This window comes from Platalea leucorodia (genome assembly GCF_965183815.1).
Source record: "Platalea leucorodia genome assembly, chromosome: 1".
Classification (NCBI taxonomy): Eukaryota; Metazoa; Chordata; class Aves; order Pelecaniformes; family Threskiornithidae; genus Platalea; species Platalea leucorodia.
In genome coordinates, this window is record NC_138823.1 from 24,915,432 (window position 1) to 24,932,175 (window position 16,744).

General features: G+C 42.7%; 1 protein-coding gene across 1 annotated transcript in view; it reads left to right on the top strand.

Moving 5' to 3' along the window:
- Positions 1-13,578, top strand: part of NIPAL2 (NIPA like domain containing 2) — a gene marked incomplete at both ends in the record, with an annotated part of 51,631 nt that extends 38,053 nt beyond the window's left edge. Inside the window, 6 exons of the mRNA XM_082311432.1 lie at positions 2,466-2,562; positions 7,303-7,438; positions 9,855-9,943; positions 11,673-11,736; positions 13,072-13,166; positions 13,484-13,578. Of these exons, the coding sequence (XP_082167558.1) occupies positions 2,466-2,562; positions 7,303-7,438; positions 9,855-9,943; positions 11,673-11,736; positions 13,072-13,166; positions 13,484-13,578 (576 nt within the window). The remainder of the gene's footprint in view (positions 1-2,465; positions 2,563-7,302; positions 7,439-9,854; positions 9,944-11,672; positions 11,737-13,071; positions 13,167-13,483) is intronic.
- Positions 13,579-16,744: the final 3,166 nt, after the last annotated feature.

Genomic DNA, 16,744 nt, shown 5'->3' on the forward strand with positions numbered 1-16,744 from the left:
TAAAGTTGTCTAGGGGATATAAAATGAATCAATACCTGAGGTGTAGCTGGCTGCCTACGGTAGGGCTGTCTCATGGGTTTCTGCACACTCTGTGGCAACCACTCTGAGGGTGTGGGAGAGGCGATGGGTGCTCAGGTTTGCACTTGGTGGGAAGCAGGTTTCGCAGTGCTGTGTTACCTGGTGCCATGGCCCCGTCCCAGTCACACCATCCTGTGTGCGAGTCCTGAACTGGCATGTCAGGGAAGAGGATACCTGGGACATCCCTGGAACTTCTTTCTTAGCCTGTGTACCTTTCCATGTGGGGAATATTTATTTAGCACAGCTTTCTTCCATTCTGTTAGCAATTGTTCACTGTCAAAATAGCAACTGAAGCTATTCGGAGGCTGTTGTAGCTGCAGCCTGATAATGCGGTATTCCCTTCTGGCCCTATGATGTGTTTGCCAGTGGCATGAAGAGTGAAGCTGCTACCTTTACTTCTCCTCTCGAGTTCCCTCAAAACCCTGTCGTAGTTTTCCACAGGGCAGCCAAGATGAACTCACATGTCTGCAGATCTTGGCATGACTTCTGCCTTGGTTCCTGGTTAAGATATAGTCAGTGTTACACTGTTGAATAAAGCTGGGGAGGCTGGCCAAGTTACTTACTGTGAGACTGAGGCAAAGGCCTCTGTTCTACTGTCTGATGGCCCAGCTTTCACCTCTGGGTGCAAGCCTGGTGGGGAGGGATGTCACTTTGGAGGGAGATGAGACCAGCACTCCACAAGAGATTGCAGAGGTTATTAAACAAGGATTAGTCCAGGAATGCTTTTTTTTTTAACCAACAGCAAAATGCTTTATTATATTCAACACATTTTTACAAAAAAAAATCAAAACAAAAACACTTCCGTTTTTTTTGATCTTGTGATAAATATTTGACATTTTTTAAAGAAAGGTGATATAAAATCTAAATTTGTATTTTTAATGTTCTGAGATGCAATTGTCTCTCAGTTGTCTTTGGGAGTAAGGGATCCGTGTGAAGGTAAATAAAAAATGAATTAAAGCATAATTATGTTCTGTTCATATTTTTGAACGCTACTAAACTGGGGGAGGTGTGAGTGTGGTAGAGAATTTTAGTAGCTGAATGTAGCTGATGACTGCTTTCCTGCTGCAGTCACTCTCCAACATGAGAGATCAGCTATGTCACATTATATAACCGCCGCTAGTAACTCTTCAGTCTCTTCTTTGGAAATTTCATCAGCACAACACCCAGGTCTTTTCAAGTCTAGTGCTGCCTTATGGCGACTGTTGGTTTAAGAGTGGAGTGGCATAATAAAACATAAATTAGTATGTTGGTCATGAAAGCAAGGAGATAGACGTGAGGTTTTTCTATGACCTTTTTTGTTGGTAAAAAATGACAATGACCAGATTCATTAATGATGACAACCTCATTTTCTGTCTTATTTCCCCCATTTGATTACTTTCCAACATGTACAAATGAGCTTCTCTTTCTCCATGCAGTCTCTAAGGCTAGCAAGCTTCTGAGCACCTCTCAGTGCAGAGGTCCAGCATCCCTGTTTTCATGAGTCTTCTGGGCTTCACAAAAGCTTTTTGGCTCTTGCTGTTTTCTTTAGGCATGGAGGAGTATTTGGGCAACGTGTGTAGGAGGGAGAATACCCACGTTTTTGAGACAGCAAAAGGGAAGAGTTACTAAGGGAATCTGCAAAGAGACACATTAACAAGTCAGTAAATTTAACTGTCTGTCATTTAGCTGTCAGGTGTTATCGAAGGAGCAAGTCTGGACCATGCACAGTGTAGGTAAAGCTGCTTCAGCAGCTGCAGATGTCCGCAGTGTGGTCTGCTACTGTGTCATTGAGCTTTTCAAGGTAAGCTCCTGACAGGTACCTGTAATTTGAGAACCACCACATGAAATAAATGTTTTCCTCCTTACGGTGTATGGCAGAAAGCTTGAAAAAAAAGACAGTGTTCGGGGGGATTTTTTTTAGTAGGACTGGGGAGAAGGGCAAAGAAGGTAGTAAAAATAAGCTTCCATGTCAGAAAGAGTGACACTAGGAATACCATAGTTAGAAGGAGAGACTGCTGTTCCTCCAGGTAAGTGCTTTACTCCATAGGAATCGTAGAGTTTCTTTAAGAATTATTACCAATAAACATGGGTATTTTTGCTGTCACATTAAAAAAGTCTTCTCAATGCTACCAGTGACAAAATATAGCTAGAAGTGCAAAACCAAAAACTAAAGAAATAAGAAATGCTCAAAGTTTAACTTTTGCTACAATAGGAAAGATAAATGACAACAATTATTTGATAACTCAGTCAACTGGCAATAAGGTTAGTTTTTAGCAGAAGATGCTTAATAAAGTAATTTGCCTTTGAACTGTTAGAGCAGAGAAAATGAATGTGACATCTCAAAGACTTTGAATGGAGCATTTATTACATAGTTTCACAGCTCTAACTATCTTTCCTTTTATTTTCAGATATTAGAAATTATAATATTCTGCCTTCTCCTCTATTTTTACAAAAGAAAGGCTGTGAAGCACATCGTGGTTTTGTTAATGATGGTAGCACTACTGGGTAAGAACATATTATTCACTTCAATGTTCCTGTCTGTTACTTGATAATTCCTTGTCACTCAGTCTCCCCAGCTAGTTTAGATTAGGGACATTTCAAAGCAGTGTGCTGAAGGAGAATCATTGAAACATTTCACATGATTCTTACTGTGGTCTCTTTTTGAAGAGGAAAGCTGATTATGAAACTTAGTTTCTATGCCTGTTGCTGGGACTAGTTCTTTTTTACCGATTTCCTGAAATTAATATGCTGTGTGCAATGGTATTCTGAAGCTTTTTTTAAATAACACTTTAGCTTTAAATCCTGGGAAAGGGAACTGTTTGCAACTTTGTTCTGGAGAGCAGGTGTCGTGGTTTAACCCCAGCCAGCAACTAAGCACCACGCAGCCGCTCGCTCACTCCCCCCTCGGTGGGATGGGGAAGAGAATTGGAAGGGTAAAAGGGAGAAAACTCATGGGTTAAGAACAGTTTAATAATTGAAGTAAAATAAAATAGAACAGTTAAATAGGTAAAGCAAAAGCCACACACGCAAGCAAAGCAAAACACGGAATTCTTTCACTGCTTCCCATGGGCAGGCAGGTGTTCGGCCATCCCCAGGAAAGCAGGGCTCCATCACGCGTAACGCTTACTTGGGAAGACAAACGCCATCACGCCGAACGTCCCCTTCCTTCTTCCTTAGCACCACTTAGCAAGAACCAAAACATCAGTGTTTCAACTTTATTCACATCCTAAACCCAAAACACAGCACTATACCAGCTACTAAGAAGAAAATGAACGCTATCCCAGCTGAAACCAGGACAGCAGGCTAGCTGTGAAAATCAGTTCTTTAAAACAGAGCAGCTTAAGACCTTGTAAGCACTCTGTAAGCAAATGCAGTGATATGCTGTGACTGTACGGGAACTTTTCTTTGAATTATCTATGCCTGTTTGCATATGCAACATTTCATACTTTACCACTTTCCAGAAGCATAGCAAGAACTCAGCGGGCCACTGAAGTTTGCCTTCTGATTAACATTGCCACAATCAATACCCATGGAAACAAGGGAGATCATTTTATCAGGCAGCTTTCAATAAGGTTAAACTTGAATCAAAAAATGTCAGGAGGCTATCTCTGAAGCTCCACTGCTTGCAGGCAGATATATTAAGAATTTGTCACCACCCCGTGTCTTCTCCCATCCTTGTCTTGTCACTTGTCCATGAAACCCTGATGAGACACCACATTTCTTTGGTTGAAGTGAAAGGTGCTTGAACTGTGCCACTGAAGTCAATGGTTATATTTTCACTGAGTTCAGCGGGTCCATGTATGAGTCTGCAAAGGCTTATAAAGCACATTTCTAATGGAGCTGGTCATGAGTGTTTTGAAAAAACAGAATTTCACTAAAGTTAGCCAGTTACACAATTTAGATTTAACTGAATGTGAAAAACCCTCACAGATTTATTAACTGCCTTCCTTCGGATCGCTGACTGGTTTCTTACCCAGTTGAAAAGCTCAGACTTTCAGGTCAACGTTTTTGGGACAGTCTTCCCATTTAAGTTTCCCAGCACTAGGAACATTAGGATGTGTAGCTCTGCAGAACCCTTGAAGGATTTCCATGCTCCCTGCATGAGGCAGAGGTGGAAGAGCCCCAAAAGCCTTAGGTCTAACTGTTTGACTGCTCTTGGTTTGGAGGAGTGAAATGTGAGTCCAGCCATCCCTTAGATCCTAGCATGGAGCCTGGGAGCTTTGGCAGAGCTCACTTGAGCTGCTCTGCAGCTTCCAACCCTGCCATGAGGAGCTATGAGCGGGCCCAGCCTCCTTGTCGCATAGCTGGAAGCCTGAAGATCCCCAGATGGGCTTCTACACTTGACTGCTGCCGTTCTGGGCAGACCCACTATGATGGCTGCCCCAGGCAAGGTCAACACATGGCTCTGGGAGACCTGGGCCATTGGGCTGCATAGCCCTGCGTGTTTATTTTGCCGTGGAGCCTGCCAGCCCTGATGCCACTGGTGCCAAAGGGACATGTGGAGCTGCTGAACAGCAGCAGGGCTACAGACCTGTGCCCCAGCAGGCACTAACTGCAGTTTGGCTGTCAGGCTGCAATCAAACAAAAATAACAATTTCAGCTGGTGGCTGCTGAGGTTTTCATGAACATATGAAGCTTCAGGAAAAATGTGTCATTTTTTCTGCTCTATTAAAGAAGACACAAACAAACAAGTCCTGGTTCATGGGAACTTTTGAAATACTGACATTTCCCTCGAGCAGGAAACCCAGAACTGTGGCTGGCTCTAGTTCCTGCAGCCGTCCTGGTGCCTGGCAGTCCCCACGAGGCTACACTTAGAGTCTTCTGCTTGCTCTTGAACCTTTCTGCTGAGCAAAATGATGGGGGGCTGAGAAAAGGCCCATCAGCTTTGCTCCCAGCTGTCTGACACACGTACTGCTCTTGGAGGGCCCTGGCTGCGGGAGGGGTGGACGAGGCTTGGGGTCTCTGTGCAGAAAATTGTCAATGGCAGCTCGTGGAAGGGGATTTCTGCCTTTTCTCATATCTGCACAGATGCATTCCTGGTGGAGGGTTTGTACAGATGCAAAAGAAATGTAGAAAGGTTTCTTTTAAAAGAAGGCAGCCTTTGAGCTTCATTGGATATGAGAGCTACTTTAATTGTGAAGAAAATACAGAGGTGATCAGAAAATCTGCAAACATTTTGCTTAGTAGAACTCTGCAAGTTCATTTGGTGAGAATTATCTTACCTCATGTATATACTGGAGTTATCGTAAGTTTTGGGGGAAATATTTCAGATTAAAGTGGGATTTCTGAGTTTCCTGCCCTAACAGCTGGAAAGTGACATCATTTGTCACGCTAGCCTTGGGGCGGTGTCATTCTATCAGAGACAGGAAAACGATTTCCAAGGTTTTGAAACTTATTCCAGGGCTACTATAACTAACAAGATCATTCCACTTTTCAAAAAAACTCAAACTCAAATGAAAAAAATAAAACACCCTGATGCTTTCTTTTCTGGTTTGTTAAAATTAAAAGGGATGGAAACTGCCCTTTCTTCAGAAACAATTTTTCAGCAATCTTTACCCTTAGTTGGACAATTCAAACTACTAATTTTTACCTGTAAGTGTTCTTTTAAAATAATAACTCCCCCATGTTAGAGTGCACATCTCAGTTTTTACATAGGCTGCTTGTTGGGGCTTGAGTGTGTTTTTTGGGTTTTTATCACACCGTCAGCACCACTGCAGGCCAGGATCTGACCTCCTCTGCTCACTTTTACTGCTGTGTTTGTTGAACTGCTCCGCCTATTTCCATTACAGAGCAAGGAGTGAAGTACTAGGTGGAAAGGTTGTCATGAAAAAAGTGAATTTCATGATGACAGGAACATCATAAGATGTATGCAACTCTTAAACTCCCCCTGAACTTTTGGACTTGCTATAAGAAAAATGCTTGCAATCAAAACCACAGACCTGAATTTGTTCTTCTTGCCCCACCTTTTCTCCCAGCCCTTGGCCTGAACTTTTTGCACAGTGCAGCTCTCCTTGCCAATCTGAATTTTGCAGTTACAGGAGGATGAATCAGACCACTGAAATCCAACACTCCTCAGCTCTGGAAGAGGGTGGAACTAGATCCCAGCTGGGAGACAGTGTTCCTGACCACCAGTTACCTTTCTTCAAAGGTCATCTCTGTACCCTGACTCTTCTTATAATTTTTAGTTTCTTTTGAATTTGTTATATTTTATTTGCAGTAATCACAGCCTTCTTGGGTTAGCTTCAACAAAGCAAGAGCGCACTCCAAAAGGAAATCTAAAATAACTCTTAGCTGAACTGTCAGCCCCTTTTCTAAAAGATGTATATTGCAAGACTTCTCTGAACTGGCAATATGTATTAAAACCATTGCCTGCTGTCTGAGATTTGTTTGTGGTGATGCAATGACAGTGACTAAAGGGATTGAAAACACACTACTGAAGTGTTCTATTTGGTGGGCTAAATCCAGTAATGGTCTTAAGAGCCTGGGCCCTGAAACGAAACACAGACCCCTGTGTTAGTTGTCTGCTCTCTGTACATAACCAGTGGGGAGAGTTAGGTGCTTCATGATATGATCCCAAAAGTCAGCTTTGGCCAGCTTTGGCCAGCTCCCGTCTCAGTAGAGAAATCCTGAAGGTGAGGAGTTATTTTAGGCTGCTGGTGTCACATGTAGGCTGCTATTAGGAGGTGTCCCAGATGCTTTGAACAGATAACGAGACCCCTCAGACTTCTCAGACCTGAATAATGCACCATAGGCTCCAAATTAGCAGCTGGAGCTAAATAAAGCATGTCTGGAAGATGTGGAGGCTGTTGTACCACCTGACTGGTACTCCAGTGTTTAGGACATGTGCCCAGCAGTGGGAAACGGATCCAGTTCTTTCCTCTACCTGCGCTCAGCCTCTCTCAGACGCACACAGAGTCCTACCTTGCAAGATTTTATCTGACTCTGACCTCAGCTACCCTGTTGAATGGGGAAACTTTGGGTAGATGCAGGGTTGCAGACCTCAGTGCTACAAGAACTTCCAAGCAAAACACAGAGCACACATGGAGTTAAGGCCACTCTGAGTTGAGGCAGTAGCCTAGCAAGTGTTTATAAAATCACACGCTTGGCTTTAGGTGCCCAAATCCTGCCTCAGTGTGTCAGATGATGAGCTCTGTGGCTCTGACCTGGCACCTTGTCCTCCCTCACTGATGCTCTGAGGTCCCTGCTGTGAATCCTGCCCTGCTAATCTCTCCCTTTCCCTTTCAGCATCGCCGACTGTCATTGCTGTAAAGGCTGTGGCCAGCATGATAACACTCTCTGCGAAGGGGAAAATGCAGCTAACTTATCCTGTTTTCTATATCATGATTGTTTTAATGGCAACTTCTTGTGCTTTCCAAGTCAAGTAAGTGAGTTTCTACTTATCTCTTAACTTTTGTACCCATTTATCTGTCCGCTTTGTTCAGTACTGATATCGACTCCAGATCCAAGTTGCACTTAAAGGCAACAAATTCCTGGTAGCGCCTTCACAGATACATGAATTGCGTACAGCTGATTATATTTTTTATTTAGGCTTTATGTCTCAGTTTATTATTGATTAATTATGCAGATGCTACCTCATCTCTTTATCACCTTATACAAGGTCCTCTCAAATTTAGTTCTAGTTTTGGCACAGGTTTTGAACTCATGAAATAAAATTTATGTTTATGTAATTTTTTTTTTGTTACTTTTAGCAACCTTCCCTGCTGAATACTCAAATGGCCACATTTACCCTCATTATGCATCTCTTTTCCCTAGCTTATGTCACTCATCAGACCAAGGAAGAGAGTTTACCCCAGCTTTCTCCCTGCCTCTATGAAATCTGCATGTTGCACTTTGCTACCCTGTATGTCTGTACCTTTTTAGGAAACAGTTAACTTCTAGTGTGCAGGGGACATCAGAGTTTTCCCTGCTGGCCTCTGGCCTGTTAAGTGATTGTTTTATGCTGCCTTCGCAGATTGCTGGGGGTGGCAGCGTGGTAAAATATGGCTTGCAGCTGAACAGAGAGTCCATTCCCTTTATGCCGGTCCCTCTGCTTCAGGTGCTGATAGCATCATTCAGTAATCTCATCTAGACTGCTCCAGTGTGAGTCTGAGTGTTTACTTGCATGATTATTTTCCGGTAGAAGAGCCAACCCAGCTTTCTTGTGGCAGAACATACCATTCCCATGTGGAATCAGAAAGTCCATGTGTTATTATGCAGTGACTCTCCATGGTTGACTCAGGAACTCCCCTGTAACAGATTATAGAGTGATTTACATCCAGCTTGTCTTTGCTGGGAGAACAGCTCAGGGCATTTAAAATAGGAAATAAAATCTTGGTAAATAGGAAGCTGCTGAATTAACTTCTTCTTCTTGCCAGTTTTTTCTTTCTTTCATTTGCTGGGTCAAAGTTAAAACAGAAGTGAAATGTGCCCATTTTGTTCCCTGGGTTCAGTGTCTCTTTCTTCTCTGTTGGACACATTTTCTAACAGAGACAGTGCTGTCATTCTACACTTTTCATTTTATTTGTTTCCTCTCTTATTTTATTTGACTGTCGTGTGTTAGCTCAGAACAGCCTGTGCTGAAACATCCTCCTGGATTCAATGCTGGGCTTTGGTATCACTGTTTTAGTCCCTGTGACCAAGTTTGTTGCAAATGGGAGAAAATAATGAGGTGTTTTCAATGACTTCAAAATCCTGACTATCCTGTGGATATGTAGGATTTCTTTATTTTTAAAGCACCATGGAGACTGTTCAACAGTTGCTAAAATAACCATGCAATTACTTTAATGGCTAAAACAGATCCAAGCTTGGATTTTTACTGTGCACATATATTGTACCAGTGAAACATTTAAGTATGGTTCTTTTTATAGGTTTTGAATACACTCTGCAGCCTCCTGATTTTTCTCTTTTGGTCTGAAATGCACCGTTCACATAACAAAGTATCTGCCGGTGCATCTGAGAGTTCACACTCATGATTCATCACCCTATGGGTAAATGTTGACAGCTCTGGTCTCCGTACAAGTGGGTTAATTGCTTTGCCTTTTTCATCTGCTGATGCAGACTGTGCAGGCTGCTCCATGGCCAATGTCTCGGTCCTGCAGGTTTGTCTGCAGTGGACGCTCCTGTTGTCCTGCACACTCTTGCTCATGATTCTGGTAAGGGTTTGTGTTGCCCTTCTGAGGAGCACAGCAGAGAGTTTCCAACTCAAGGAGCACAGGCTTGGAGCCACCTTCCTGGACTTTCCCAGCAGGACAGAGTGTCTGGGGTATGCTTGCGTGGATAAACATACAAATATGTGTTTTAGCCAAATTGGATTGAGCAGTAGCAGCAATGTGGACTTCAGCAAAGTAAAACAGTTCCTATAAGGACTTGCGTGTTCATGTCTGTGCTGGAAATATACCCTTACACAACCTGTTTAAATTAGAGCAACTTGTCCCTGGCTGCTCACAGGGAGCTCTGCTTCCAAGAACTGATGCAGACCATAGGCAGTCATACCCTAGCATTTCTCCCTTATCTGTGGCAGACAAAAATTTTCCAACGCTGCTTCAGAGGACTCTCCAATGACAGCCTATGGCCAGGAGAATCCATACCAACCTTCTTGCTTTCGGCTATTTGTTTGTACTCTGCAGAGTCAAAACTAGAAGGTAAATTCAATACACATATGCATCTGTCCTGGGCTACTTGCTGTTGTGGTAAGAAATGGTCACGCTTATTGTTAAACTGACAGAAAGTGGCTTAACCTGACTTAAAGTACAATGAACCTCCTGTAGGCATGAGGTGCAATAACGCTTGTCTTCCAGGTTCTTGAATCAAGCAACGCATCTGTACAAAGTGACAGCAGTTGTGCCCATTAATTTTGTGTTCTTCACCACCAGTGCCATCATTTCAGGTTTGTTTCTGGCCTTCTGCCTCTACAGAATGATTTTCTAAACATCAGGTTTTCAAGAATCACTGCCGGTGAACAGGAACACAAACCATCATGTTTGATTTCACAAAAAGAAGTTTTTCCTAAGTGACAGGTGTTTAAGTTCTGAAAAATTAGTAAGTTCACAACTTACAAAGCAAAATAAAAATAATCAAATTCTAGCATTTCTAGAATTGATATGTAGAGTTTACTGTGCCTTGCTGGCTTACTAGAAGTACCTGCATTTATCCCAGCCTCATCTTGACATCCAGTAAATGCATTTACCATGTGCACACCAGCTTCTCCACATCCTAACTGGTAGAGTAATTTTAACAGCCTGGCAAACTACTCAAATGACAACCAGCTGTGTTTCAGAGTAGTTAGTGTATATTCCATTTCAGAAGGTGGAATTCTAGGTTAAGTGAAGGAAATAAAATGACTCCAAAGACCTTTTAAGCATTTAACATTTTATTCTGGGTGAGAACTTTGAACTCAGCGTTGTTAAAGAGGGACTGCAAATCTTGGAAATGGTGTGCAGTGTAAGAACATGAGCAGGGAGGACGACTAAGATGCTGTATCAGCAATGAGCCAAAATGATCATGTTGTTAGAACATTTATGACTCATTTTAACACACACTGGGGGCTTTCCTGTCATTGCTGTTCAGGAGTTTCTCATGCAGAGCTGCCATTAATGAGAAGGGGAGTTAGCTTCACGCACAGATTGCCTCAGCACCTGTGTTAGAAGAGACCTACACTTTGTGACTGAGAGGAGACTTGTGCCAAAAGGGGGTTGCGTTCTTGTGACCATATGGAGAATTTGGCCTTGTGCCTCCTTAAAAGATCAAGTACCTATTCAGGAATGGCTTAATAGCTTTGAGACTGGATACACGTGCATTTGCACCAGGTTAGTTAAACCAGTGTAGGGCTTAGAAGAACAACCTCTGCTGAATCTTGCTGGGGTGCTCGTAGAAGATACCTCATCTCGTGACTCCCCCATCCCAAGTTACGTCCTTTGAAGATACAGTCACACTTCAGCTGCACTGGTTCACACTCTGGTGTTTCTAAGCAAAACTATGCTCATCAGTGGTTTAAAGCTAATATACTTGGCTGTGAATTGGGGCAGCTGAGATCCAGATACACATCTGGTTCTGTCACCTCCACTGCAGAGGTACTAATTCCTGGAAGAGGGGTAACCAGAAAGAGCTAGTGATCCCTTCAGCCAGAAAGATTTGGCAAACTTGGCTGCTGGAGCCCTTAACTTGGTGTAAACATCAGGGACACAGCTAGTTATCAAAAACCTGTTCCCAATTGGAGTTAAGATGTCCACAAGGTCTGTTGGAGTGGCTTAACTAAATCCATGAAGAACCTGTTAGTTATATTGGTATGACTCTGCTTGTGAATAAGACCTTGAGTTTGACCTGCATAAAAACTGTTGCTGACAGTGCAAAAAATACCTGCATTTGTGCAGTTACTAACATAGCACATGCTCCAACCTGATAGACTAAATCTTCTCCAGTCCCATGAAGTATCTTGAGAAAGCCTAGAAAATGGAATATGGGCACATAAAGTGAACCCATCACAATGTGTATTAATACCTTATTTGGGATTTTTTTGCTCCGTTTGAGCATGACACTGCTCCTGACCCTCCCAGCTGTAATTCATATCACTTGGAAGCCAGTCAAGATCTGCAATTCTTGTTTCTGTCACATTCCAGGGGTCGTATTTTATCGGGAATTCCAAAGTGCAGCTTTGCTGAACGTGTTCATGTTTCTGTTCGGGTAAGTGTATCGGCCTAAAATCTGCACTAACGTTTGTACTGAAACAGCATTGCCTTGCGGAATCCCTTCTTTTCTCAGTAAGAAGAAACCCGTCTTGTTATTAAAGTATTATGGAATAGCCATTATAGTAGGATAAAAAAACATTAAAGGAAAGATTGATGTCTATGCTTTGGGAGTTTGGAGGCCTGGTTTTGAATCCAAATATGTAAAAATGTGAGACACTTATGAACTACTAATCTCATGATGGAATGAAAAACCAGCAGCATGTGTTCCTCCAGCAGGAAGGAGAAATCACTGCTCTCCACCAAGATCATGTTATAGGGGGTGCTTCAACAACTGCGAGAAATCTCCTCCCATGTTACCTTCCACTGGCGTGTCGGGCTGGTCTTTGCTGCCATTAGGCATGGGCAATTACATGAGTTGCTTGCCTACAAGGCAGGACTATAATATCTCTCCCTCATCCTCCTGTGCCGAGAAGGACACAGCATGCCTGTGGAAAAGTTCAGAGCATGCTAAGAAGCTGTTAACAATAAACGTTTGAAGAAGGGCCTAGATGTTGTGAGAGCAGAAACCTTCTGCTGGCTACCAGCACCGTAACAACTCTGGGGACAGGTGACAGTTACTTGGTAATGGGTGTGAGATGGTTAAAAGCATCTCCCAGAACTGCTGGGGGTGTCTTGCCACAGTGCTGTCAAATAAATGGGGCTGATAGCTACAGACATCTTCATGCTCTACAGTCAGCACGGAGGTGCACACAACCGCTATCTTGTTTGACTGCAGGAAAAGTGACAGAAAATGGAGATGAGCAAATTCAACCCATGTATTTGGCAGGCAGGAATTAGTGGTTTTGTGTCCAACACAGAGCGGATAGAAGATTTATCCAAGCATAGCAGTTTCTCATTGCTCCTGGCTTACTGTTTGCCCCTGAGACACAAAGTCAAACGAGAAAAACAACAGAGATGTTGATTGTCTGCAGCTAGACTGAATTGTTAATGAAATCGCAAATGCTAGAATGCTAGCTTAGATGCTCTGTGAAGATTCGCTCAGGGATTCAAAAGTTGTGGTCTCACACTCACAGGCATTTGATTAGGTATATATTGCTGAAAGTGTAATTTTGCCTGCAGAGCTTTTGGAACTGATAATAAAGCTTCAGGAGGCAAAAACTAGACTGAAAGGGAGCCCAGGATAAATTTATAGAGCTGCCAGGAAGAAAAGTTTCTTTATAAACTGAGCAGCTTGAGTTTGGGAGTCCTTCAAAAAGAAACGTGGAAAGAAATTCTCATCTCAGATGCAGTGAACTGTTTCTAATGATACTACGCCACTGTTATTTTGCAGGTGTCTCCTATCTTTCCTTGGTGTATTTGTAATTGCAAGAAATAAAAAAGAGGAGCATTTACAAATTCCTTTTATTGACTATGGACATATTCCCGGTAAGTCAGGCTTTTTTTCTGTCTCTCTGTTTAAAAATGAGATATATGAGATAATGAGGTGACCTAGGAGAGCTGAGTCACAAATGTGCTCTAGTCATATTTAATAAATATATTGTTCCCTTATTTTCTATTCCTGTTCCCAACAGATTTTTCAAAGAATTTTTCAGAGTTTTTCCAAGCTATTGTTACAACCAGTCAAATGAAAACAATGATTACTGGAGCAAAGAATGTTGAAATGATGGATTGGTGGGGGATTTGTTTTATTATAATTCTTCACAGAGTTGTTGTTTTTGCCTTCTCTCACCCCGTTTCCTTAGGACAAAAATTGACAGGCAAAATACAACCAGATTCTCACAGTTCATGCTATGGCACTTTGAATAATGAAGATGACTCGGTGAAAAGTCAAAGCTGAAAGAAGAAAGCACCTTACATGCCAATTAACAGGAGGAACGCCACTGGAGCAAGGATCGGCAGCACCTTTTTGTTGGACGTATTCAAGTATATGTTGAACTCCTGTATGTTGATGAGTCATAGTATTAGTTAATCCTACTTAATTTATCCCATGGCTGTCCCAAATGTGTTCTGAAGATAAAGGAAGCCTTAAGAAAAACTAAATAACCATTAATGAAACCGAACATTCTCCTAGTATCAATACCTCTTGGGGATATTTTTAGAGTGTTAATTGCCTTGAAATGCAAATAGGCACAGAACAGGATTCTAAAAATTCCCCTTTGAAACCCCCCAGATGTAGATGCTTAAAGACAAAGGTGGCAAATGAGAAGAATTTTCATAAGGGTCTTCAAAGTACTCTGCTATATGTATAATACTTTTAAAAATCTGATCCTTCCTGTTTGGGAGTCAAAACTGTGGACATATATACAGTATACCCAAATATGTACTCACGAAGTATTTTATATTATGTGTAGAGGGAAAATCCTGATTATCTTCTGCCATCAGATTAATTCTCTTGTCTTCCAAGGAAATAAACACTTGTGTGAGGAGGGGAAAGGAAGAGAGCCTTTGTCATAAACATAGGCACGTGCGCACATGCACACATTTGTGATGTCCAGCCAAGGCAGAGCTAGGGAACCACACTTGACATTTTACATCTTCCCAGGAGAGTCCGGTGCACTGGGCTGGACTGGGCTGGGCTATACTATCTGTTAATATAGTCTAGCCTGAGGTTTAGCTTCTGTTTTCAGGAAAACAAGGTTTTAGTGAAGAAAGTGCAAAGTTCTCCAGAGGGAATGGGGTAGCCAGGCTCCCTCCCTTGATGTGTCTTGGGAAAATACTCCTAAAAAAGAAAAGCAGGGGAACTCCTGCCTCCTTCCTAAAACACTGGCAATCCTGGATGAGGAAAGGCTGTAAAAAACAGGATCACAGAGAGTCATCATAACAGTACAATTTCTGCTTCATTAAATGGTAGTATCTCCACACTGATTTGAAGAGCCAGCAGTGATGGGAAGCACGGCAATACAGGCTCTGTTGTCAAAGGTCTCAGTGTCCCTCAGTCCCAGCCTCCTGGCAAGAAAGCTTCTTCTGGGCATTCATCGTGGTCCACCTACCCCTGCCTGGTAGCACCGATCTGCCTCAGCTGGCACAGTGGGGGTCAGACGCCTCCTCTGCAGAAACAAGTGAAAGTGCTCTTGAAAATTGTTTGTCTTGGACAAGATGATACTGCTTTTAGGTTTGAATTAATCTGTAGAAATGGATAGGGGCCATAGGCTGTGTGTATTTTATTTCAGTGGGATATGAGGAAATGAGGTCTTTTTTTTTCCCAAATAATCGTTTATTTCATTTTAAAATAGGTATAGATGAAGATCCATAAGACAGTTTCATTTCAAACCCTACGAAGCGCACAGAGAGCTGCAGTTTTTCCTATGCAGCAATGTCCCGGGAGCCAGGGTGTGGGGCAGGGGGTTGTAAAGTTGTTTTCCAATGTGGATCTTCTCCAGCTGGCCCAGGACAGGACTCTGTGTCTGCACCTTACTTGTACCAGCTGCCTGGCTGTGGCCTTCCTTTCCCCTCTTACAGCTTGAGTTCAAGTTTCTAAAGCTTAAAATAAAAAAAAGCACATTCCTTTTGCATGCTTTCTCCAGGGAGTAAGGGCATGCCTCTTTCTTTTGCAAGTCAAATTTAAGCCCCTTTCTAAGTCTCAAGTGAGAGTGTGTGCTAAAGATGGAAATAGGAGGCCTACAGTTTTTCATTCTGTGACCTGGGAAACAAACGGGTGAAAGGATTTGGTTTTGTTTCTTTTTTAAATGATTGGCCTTGGGCATCTTTCCAAAATCTGTTTCCAGGGTTCAGGAGGGCTGGAGGAGATAATAAGGGTTACCAGGTATAGGATTGTCTCTTTAAAGCAGGAAATCAAATGTAAAAATCGGTGGCAAAATTTATTTATTTTAAACTACTGTATTTCTTCTTGAACAACACTTCTTTTCTTCCTATGGGTTTATAAAAAAAAATGTGTTAAAATGTTTTCTGTAAACTTGAATGTAATTGAAATTAATTTATGGAGCAAAACACTGGCGGGAATTATGTGCAATTAAAACTTGTGATTTGACATGATTTTTGAGATGCGAGCATGTTCCAACTAATTAATGTATTACAAGATCGGAAAAACTCAGTGATGAGAATTCATTACTGCTCTGCCAAGAAAGGGACATGATTTGTTTCAAGAATCAGTTTCTAAACTATGTCATTTTCAGATTCTGCTTGTGATATTTAGGTTGCAAACACCACAGGCAAATGCCTGCTAAAAGAAAAGCCCTTTCACCAGAATACAAAAAAGTCTCTGGAGCCCTTCTCTTTAATAATGAGTTATTTTCTTGCAATGTTTTTCCTGACATCAAAACTGTGGGCCAGATATAAGCTGCAAAACTTGCACCTGCAGACTGAACTTTCTTGAACAGATCCTCCACGGGATCTGAGGAAATCAGACCACGGGCAGGCGTGGTGGGCAGGCGGCGGCTCACGTGGTCCCCCAGGCTCCAGCTTGGGATTTTTGACAGACCAGAACCAGCAGGACTCGTTTAGCGCTTGTTCCGCTGCTGGTCATGCTGCGGTAAGAGATGAAGTATTAACTGGCCATGGGCCTGGAAATGGGAGCTCTGGAGTAGAGCGAGGCCGTTTAATTTTTGCCATAAAATATCAGGATGCATTTACCAAATGGTTTCAGCTGGCAAAAAATACATTAATTCTGGACTGAATTTGTATTTCTGCCCATGGTAGGGGCCTGGCGTTCACCTGGCAGGCTTATTGCCTGCTCCTCGCTACCGCCCAGCTTTTGGCGGCCTCACGTTTTGTGTGTAAGGGCGCTGGTCACCTAAAACCAAAGGAGAGAGGTCGAACATTATAGGGGCTTGAGCTTCTGTGGTTTCATGCACCTGGTATGCTGCTTGAAGGGTTCAGTGCTGCTGAAAGTCTCACCCTCTTTTTCCCAGCCATGAGGTCCTGCTTGGCCTCTGGCTCTCTGTGAGCCAGTTCAGCTCACCCCGCAGAAACCATCTGCTTTCTTCTCCTTGCTGGGTTGGCCAGGCTGACCAGAGTGTTTGGTGGGAAGAAGGGGAAAAGGAGGA